Genomic DNA, 8,735 nt, shown 5'->3' with positions numbered 1-8,735 from the left:
AACACGCAAAAGTGAAACAACACATTATGAGGGGGGGGGGGTACTTGTGTCAGATTGCCAAGGGCAGTTGCATTCCAAAGGCTCTCGGCACCTTCTGTGTATGGACGTTCCATTAGCATCTTCAACAGTTCAACTCAACTCTATGGTAGCCGGAGCTACTAGTGGCACTGGAAGACCTCGAGAAGGCCAGGCTGGAACAGGAAGCTTTTTTTGGCAGATGAAGCTGGAAAACAGCTCAGAAGTGTTGAACATACATATTACATAATGGGCAACAAGCAAGACACACTGCTTGCTCACACATTAGCACACCAGACTTAGAATATACGCCAATAAGATTTAAGACTGGAAGACAGGGTCTCACGAGCAACCCTATTATCATTTTGCACGAATTCCGCTTATGAAAGTTGTACTTGGCTATCAACACATTCTTTATTGCACAAGTGGAAGTGCTCTTTGCCTACATACTACTTCAGTGGCTACCTACCCTCTCCATCGCCCCAGGAGATGAACTCCAATGGAGGAAATCCACATCAAGTGACCAAGAATCCACTATTGAGATATTCTCTCTCAGGGAGCCAAGCTCATCCGGACGTCATAATGACGAAACACGTCGGGCAGATTAGATGACTATCATGCCCGCTGGATCCTGTGGGAGGGATTGCCATCCGGGCTGATCGAATGTTCTGTGATAGTTTGGGGAATATAGCACAATGGTAAGCGCTAAGTGACCACTCCTGAAGCCGACTTTAACATAGAAAGGACGGTCTTTATTCATTCAAAAGGTCAACAGTCCATGAACTTCACAACATAACTTGCTTTTCTCATAACAGTTCATTGGACTCTCATAAACGCATCGTGTTTTGGTCTCACCGACATCTGGCTGTCCCATACACTCCCAGTGTGATAGTCCCAGGACTTTCCCTGGAAATACAGTCCTCAGCAGCTTTCCTCAGCTCCGAGCCTTTTAGTATTCACCCCTCGTGGGTCACTGTCTCCCCGACAGGTATCTCATGGTCACCAACCCTCTGGACCTCTCCAGCCTTCCTGGATGTGTCCCTTGTTCTCACTCACGCAGCAGAGTCTGCCTGTGGTCGTGTGCCTCCTGCACACCCACAACTCTCCCTCTGAGCACTGGGCTGGCTTCCTAATAAGGCTGCTCTCAGCCACCTAATCAGCCCAACCTGGCCACGGGCAACACCCGGCCCCAGGACTGGAGATCCCAACCCACTATAGTCCGGAAAACCTGGAAGGAACTGAACAGCCAGTTCCTCCTCTGCAAAGATTGTGGAACCTCTTAGCCCTTCTAACTGAGTGTTCCTGGGGGTAACGTTGCCAAATTACATTGTGGCATTGCCACGCCCTTCTACAGTTCTTACAGTGGCAAAACAATCAATAGGCAAGGTCTGGAAAACCATATACTGGCTGGTTTAATCTATTGGGGTCCACTGCTCGGGGACACCACGTCAGGGTCTCTTTCTCTGGATCTGCACCTTTTACATGTCCATTCTATTCCTTGATAGCCATTTTGACAATTGTTTACACTGTGAGCTTCTTGTGCTTACACGGCTGTACTACGTCTGCAGAACTGCACGGCTGATTGTCCCACTGCTAAATGAGAAATAATAAAACCTACTGAACAAAAACCAAAACGTTTTGGTTGGATTTCCATCTTTATTATTGAAGTTCTCAGGGAACAATGGTGGGGTCTCGGACTGTTCTTCCTCCTTATGTTAGAGATATGCATTGCGTGACAGGAATAAAATAAAGTCATAGTGTGGACTCTTGTTGTGTTCCCACCGATCCCAATTACTTGTTCTTCACCGGCATCGATACGAGGACGACTAGTTGGAACTTGACCTTCGTAGAAGGTTATGGGTTTTCTAAGTGAAGAACATTCCGCTGAACAAGCAGTTTTACTTACTCTCCAGATAGAAGGCAGTCCAGTCCTAGGATATCTTTACAAGAATTTGTAGAGCCGGGGGAGTGGGAAAGTTGTTGCAAGGGTTCTCTTACCTAACAGTCCCGGGATGAGTGCTCAGACTTTCTTACTCCCAGGAGTCTGAAGTACCACAAAGCAGAGGTATCACGATTTGGGCGCCGGAGCACCAGGAATCGTAAACTCCGGGTCTTGCGGAGCAGTATATTGTGACTAAATTAGGATCGTGCAGGGATACAGGTCTCTAAAACGCAGGGACAGTGTTACCGCACAATAAACGTAGGTGTTCCAGAGTAGCAGGTTCTAAGGAGCCTCCTGGTCTTCACCAGACCCACTGATGGTGTGGATGTCGAGCTGCGGGGCAGCTCCCAGGTTGTGGCTCTCTGACACATACAAAATCCCTTTGATCTCCACATTATTGCAAAACAGTAGTGACATGGAGGTCAGAAGGGGTAACCAGTGATTGACGTGTGGAGATTTAGAAGAAGTCCTGGAAGTGTCTTTGGTAGACAATTCCTCAGTCTTCCTCCCTTCCTTCCATTGGAGCAGCTCCGGACTAGAACACTAAGTACCCATTTCACTTCCCTGTAGGTAACCAATGAGGATAAGCTCCTGGTGGCAGCCATATTATTGTAGCTCCTGGTGGCAGCCATATTATTGTAGCTCCTGTTGGCAGCCATATTGTTGTAGCCCATATATGAAGACATGTTGGCATACAACTACATGAACATATTCCATGCCTTAGAACTTCATCTTGCTCTCAGCAGATGGCAACCTTTGGTGGATTTTATAAGCTGACCCCAGGAACAGTGCTTCCTCCAGGTCTTCCGAGCTACAACAAAATGGCTGGGAAGAACCAATCGCAGAAGAGCCTGCCTTTTATCCATAGTGGGCGGGGGGGGATGGGCACTATTGTTGCAGGAAGTGAATGGAGCAGAGTGCGATCCATATTATTATTGTTAATATATTTATTATTAATATTTTTTTTTAATTATTTAATTATTATTTGTATTATTATTATTATCAATATATATTTATGTTCCTTTTCAACACATTTTTGTAGACATCTTAGGCCCCATTCACACTGAGCGATTTACAAATTGCGCGTTTGTTGCGTGATTTGCATTTTGCGCGATATCGCGCAAATGCTTGCATTGAGCAAGCTAGAATCGCGGCAAAATCCGCTCCAAAAAGGGTCCTGCTGTAGCGACGCACAACCCGCGACAGCGACGGACAGAGCCCCATTGCCATGCATTGGAGAGCGATATCGCGCGGTAAATAGCCGCGATATCGTGGGAATTACCGCGCGATAAATCGCTCAGTGTGAATGGGGCCTTAGGGTGACAGGATGCTGCTGCTCTGCACAGGGCTCATAAGGTGCAAATCTCACAGCTGTCCTGTAGGCTTTTTTTGGTAGAGATGACGTCCAAGTGTTTGGGGGTCGGCCACAATAGACAACCTGCCTGCGCACAGCTTGATGTTATCTGCAGGGCCGTATTTACTCTCTCTGCTGACTGCCCCAAGGCCAGGTTCCTCAATGCGCCCTGCCCGTATGCAGGCCGCATACAAGTGATCTCAGTGACATCGCCGAGATCACTTGTAAAAAACAAGCGGCGGCTTCGCTGCTGTACACTTAGCTCTGCTGGCCCATAGCAGGGCTAAATGTAGAAAACAACTACCTGCCCGGCGCCCGGAACTGCATGTCCTGGGCATCATGAGATAGGAATTCCCCACCCCTGCTGCCCCTCTACTCCCTGCTGCCCCGAGGCCGGTCCTCGGTTGGCCTTGTGGGAAATCCAGCCCTGATTACCTGTACACTGCAGCCCTACTCTCCGTCTGGCTCAGCATCTCCTCTTCGTCCTCACCACCTCCACCACCACAAACTAGGCCCTCTCTAGATCGGAGGGACCATACATGTAGGAAGTTGCAGTTGGGTGTCCTGCACTGTGATTGATATTGTCTTACGAGAGTAGTGACTGATACAATGTGACTGGAAAGAGCTTAAAGGATGATTTGCAAATATGGGAAGAAACATCAATCAGATTATAGCAAAGAGGGATGGTAATGGCGGCAAGCTGCAACTTCAATAGGAAATCTATACAGTGATTGGTTATCTCTCTTCCCAGGATGACATAGTTGTGAAAAAGACATTGGGAGATGGACAGAACTCAATTATGGTCCCTCTACGTTCCTTACTGGTCCCAGAAAGAAACAATGAAGAGAAGATTCTAGAAGTCACCCAAAAGATCATCGAGCTGCTGATGGGAAAGGTGAGCGGTGCCGGGAATTCTGGGACATGATCCAGGAACAGACAAGGGGTGTGTCTGGATGGTGACTGTATCATTGTGTGTGTCAGGTTCCTAGAAGGTGCCAGGATGTCTCCGTGGAAGAAGAATTTTAACCAATTTGTTTTACATTCACATGCAGAGTGGAAACATGATCAATTTTAATGTTCGTATCAAAGAAGAGATAAAAGAAGAAGAGGAAGAGTATAATGTGATGGAGGAGTGGGAGTATCTAGAAGGACACAGGGATCTCTACAAGGACATGGTGATGGAGAATGAGCCGCCCCTCACATCACCGGGTAAGAGGAGAGAGCAGTACGGAGGGTCGACCTACATCCCCCATCATCTGATACACACATAGAAACAATGTATTCAGTCAGTGTGTGTGTTTCCTACAGATGGATCCAGTAAGAGGAACCCACCAGGGAGATGTCCCCGTCCTCTGTATTCCCGGGATTCCACACAGGAACATCATGAGATCCCTCACCATAAGCAGGTAGATTGAGCTAAGCTTGCCAAACTCAAACTTGGCTCTAAACTGTATTGGATTACATTCTTCTACGTAGTCTAAGGATATTACTGTCACAATCATTTGGGGATTTCAGACGGAAGAAATGTTTGATATCAAAACAGAGGTTAAAGAGGAAGAAGAGATATATGTAAGTGGGAATCACCCGTCTATGAAGGAAGTTGAAATGATGAAGGCAATTGCCAAGGAGGAATCTTCTCTAGATATCAGCAGCACAGGTAAGGGTTTCGTACGTTGAAATAATAAAATTGGCTTGTTGTGACATGATGGAAAAAATATCCAATGTTGTTTATAAGATTATGATTGACTTACCTATCTTACTATACCATGCAGTGGAGATACTGTACACCATATGAAAGGTCCGTCTCCATCCCTCAATATAACGTCATGTCACCAACAAATGAGGAGGAGATACTGTACACCATATGGAAGGTCCATCTCCATTCCTCAATATAACGTCATGTGACCAACAAATGAGGAGGAGATACTGTACACCATATGAAGGTCCATCTCCATTCCTCAATATAACGTCATGTGACCAACAAATGAAGAGGAGATACTGTACACCATATGAAGGTCCATCTCCATTCCTCAATATAACGTCATGTGACCAACAAATGAGGAGGAGATACTGTACACCATATGAAGGTCCATCTCCATTCCTCAATATAACGTCATGTCCCCAACAAATGAGGAGGAGATACTGTACACCATATGAAGGTCCATCTCCTTTCCTCAATATAACGTCATGTGACCAACAAATGAGGAGGAGATACTGTACACCATATGAAGGTCCATCTCCATTCCTCAATATAACGTCATGTGACCAACAAATGAGGAGGAGATACTGTACACCATATGAAGGTCCATCTCCATTCCTCAATATAACGTCATGTGACCAACAAATGAGGAGGAGATACTGTACACCATATGAAGGTCCATCTCCATTCCTCAATATAACGTCATGTGACCAACAAATGAGGAGGAGATACTGTACACCATATGAAGGTCCATCTCCATTCCTCAATATAACGTCATGTTCCTACAAATGAGGAGGAGATACTGTACACCATATGAAGGTCCATCTCCATTCCTCAATATAACGTCATGTTCCTACAAATGAGGAGGAGATACTGTACACCATATGAAAGGTCCATCTCTGTTCCTCAATATAACGTAATTTCTCCAACAAACGAGGTGAAGGAAGGTCCACCTCTATTCCTTGCCATAACAATGTCATGTATGTAAATCTTGGCCTACTGTGCCATAGTTGCTTTGGTTGCATTGTACACCATATCTGATTTTTAACCTTGTGTTGGTGTTATCAATGTACCTAATTCCATGCCAAAGATCTGGGGAACAGTTGATTTCTAGACCAACATGACTTCTAACTGCAAAACTTGAACATGTTATTATTAATTTGTATTTTCATTAATAAAAAAATATTCCCAACAGGAGGACACAATGGCTGGATTATGTCAGATGGACGTCTTATCTTATCTGGACATTATAATAAAGAAGATGAAGCCATGGCACAACATTCTCCAGGAGTAACCATCGTTACTCAAAACATACATCACAAACGTAACCATATGGTAAGATCACCAGATCAGTTTAGTTCTGAGGACTCCAAAGACAAATCTCATACTCTTATTACAAGTTTCCAACCAAGCTTTCGCAGTGCCGATAAATCACCAGATCCTTCCAGCCCCGAAGAATCATCTCACAACCTGGTTGTATACCAGAGAATGCCCACCAGTAAAAAAACCTTATCGTGTTCCAAGTGCGAGAAGTCCTTCATAAAGAATTCAGAGCTCATTCGACACGAGAGAATCCACACCGGGGAGAAGCCCTTCTCGTGTTCTGAGTGTAAGAAGTCTTTCAGCAGCAAATCGCAACTCACGATACACCAGAGAGGCCACACCGACAAGAAGCCCTTCCCTTGTTCCGAGTGCGCAAAGTCCTTCATAAGGAGAGCGGAACTTATTCGGCACCACAGAATCCACACCGGGGAAAAGCCCTTCTCGTGTCCCCAGTGTGAAAGATCTTTCACCCACAAATCGCAACTCACGGTCCACCAGAGAATCCACACCGGAGAGAAGCCCTTTTCCTGCTCCGAGTGCGAGAAGTCCTTCACGCACAAAACGGCACTGATTCGCCACGTGAGAATCCACACCGGGGAGAAGCCCTTCTCGTGTTCCGAGTGTGAAAAGTCCTTCATGTTCAAATGGCAACTCAAGGCGCACCAGAAGGTCCACACCGGCGAGAAGCCCTTTTCCTGCTCCGAGTGCGGCAGGTGCTTCCCGAGTAAAGGGAACCTTGATAAGCACATGAGGATCCACACCGGTGAAAAGCCGTTTTCCTGCCCCAAGTGCTGGAAATGTTTTGCTCAGAAAACCACACTTATTATCCACCAGAAAAGACACAGCAGCTGAGACGGCTAAAAAGAACCTCCGGAGGCTGAATTGTTTCATCTGTGGACCAGTCATGCAACAAAGATGGTGCAGCTTGAAGGGTTCAGCCCACTTGAAGGATTCAGCCCACTTGAAAGGGTCAGGCCACTTGAAGGGGTCAACTCCAGGGCCGGATTTACTCTCTATGCTGCCCCCAAGGCCAGGTTCCTCAATGTGCCCCCCTACTCGCCAACCGCGCCCCCGAATTGGGACAGGCAGTCCTGCTGACTGCAACATCACCGGGATCACTTGGACAAAACAAGCGGCGGCTTCCCCGCTGTACATTTAGCCCTGCTTGCCCAAAGCTGGGCTGAATGTAGAAAAGAACTACCCACCCGGCGCCCGGCACTGCATATCCCGGGCATCGGGAGATAGGAACTCCATGCCCCTGCTGCCCCTCTGGTTGACCATGTGGGAAATATGGCCCTGGTCAGCCCACTTGAAGGGGTCAGCCCACTTGAAGGGGTCAGCCCACCCAAATTAGACATTTACATTTCAGATGTTTTAATCTATTCTTTTTATTTTATTCTATACAAGAAGTATTTCTTCTAAATATATGTTTGATTTGCACACATTGATGATATCGTCGTTTTTTCCTTCACTTGCCACTTTATTGTCCTTTCTTCCGTGAGGTAATATTGAAGATCAAGCCTTGACATGCACTAACCGCCCGCTCATGAGTTATACAAAGATAAGCAATGTGTTACATCAATGAAATAAAGGTCTCATGACAAACCATAGCAGAGTCTCTTATGTCTCTGGCCAGGGCGACACATGGGCAACAGAGGGGCCATGTGTCAACCTGGGCCATGTCTGTCCTCGTGGCAGGACTTTGTCACATGGAGAAGTGAAAGCCGCTGACTACAACAGGAGCTGGCCTTGTGGGGGAGAGTAACAGGTGCTGAATCCATTAGGCAGACAGGGGCCGGTCAGACAGAGCCAAGGGCCAGTAACTGGTGGGCAGCAAAGGTACAAGCGCAGCAGGCAGATGTGTAGTCCAGAAATTAAGTCAAGTTCAGCAGCAGGAATCAGAGCAGGAGCAAAGAGCCTATCCATGGAGGTCAAGGCAGCTGATGACCCTTCAGAAGGAAATCCAGGAGGGGTATGACCTTAAATTGCCCATTTGGCGCCAGTACTGGATGTGCAGACAACGGGCGTGCAAGAACTCCGTGAAGAACACACACGTAGGCCTGAAGCCTTGCTTGGAAAGCACCGGTCTCCTACAGGCACATGCAAAGGCGTCTGCGTCCTCCTCGTACTGACCAGACCGGCCTTATACCCAGGGTTGGATTTCCCCCAAGGCCCCGCCACGGGGCAGCAGGGAGTAAAGGGGCAACAGTGGTGTGGAATTCCTATCTCCCGAAGCCTGGGAAAAGCAGCTCCGGGCAACTGGCGGGTAGTTGTTATCTACATTTTGGGCAAGCAGGGCTAAATGTACAGCCGCTTGTTGACAACAGCTGGGGATGACGAGATCACTTGTATGCAGCCTGCAGGTCTGCCATTCTCCATTGGGGGGGGGGGGGGGGGGGAAA

General features: G+C 47.2%; 2 protein-coding genes across 2 annotated transcripts in view; both read left to right on the top strand.

Annotated features, from left to right (window-relative positions):
- The window catches only part of LOC108788080 (gastrula zinc finger protein XlCGF26.1-like), a 14,043-nt gene extending 6,855 nt beyond the window's left edge, over window positions 1-7,188 (top strand). The window contains exon 4 of the mRNA XM_018557813.1: window positions 6,563-7,188. Within this exon, the coding sequence (XP_018413315.1) occupies window positions 6,563-7,185 (623 nt within the window). The 3' untranslated portion in view covers window positions 7,186-7,188. The remainder of the gene's footprint in view (window positions 1-6,562) is intronic.
- LOC108788099 (zinc finger protein 62 homolog) overlaps window positions 1-8,735 on the top strand; it is a 949,422-nt gene that overhangs the window by 17,144 nt on the left and 923,543 nt on the right. The gene's annotated exons all lie outside the window — the stretch shown is intronic.

Source organism: Nanorana parkeri, unplaced genomic scaffold (genome assembly GCF_000935625.1).
Source record: "Nanorana parkeri isolate BGI_ZX_2015 unplaced genomic scaffold, ASM93562v1 scaffold305, whole genome shotgun sequence".
In the NCBI taxonomy this organism is placed as follows: domain Eukaryota; kingdom Metazoa; phylum Chordata; class Amphibia; order Anura; family Dicroglossidae; genus Nanorana; species Nanorana parkeri.
The sequence above is the reverse complement of the archived record's forward strand: the minus strand, read 5'-3'. Positions and strand labels throughout refer to the sequence as shown.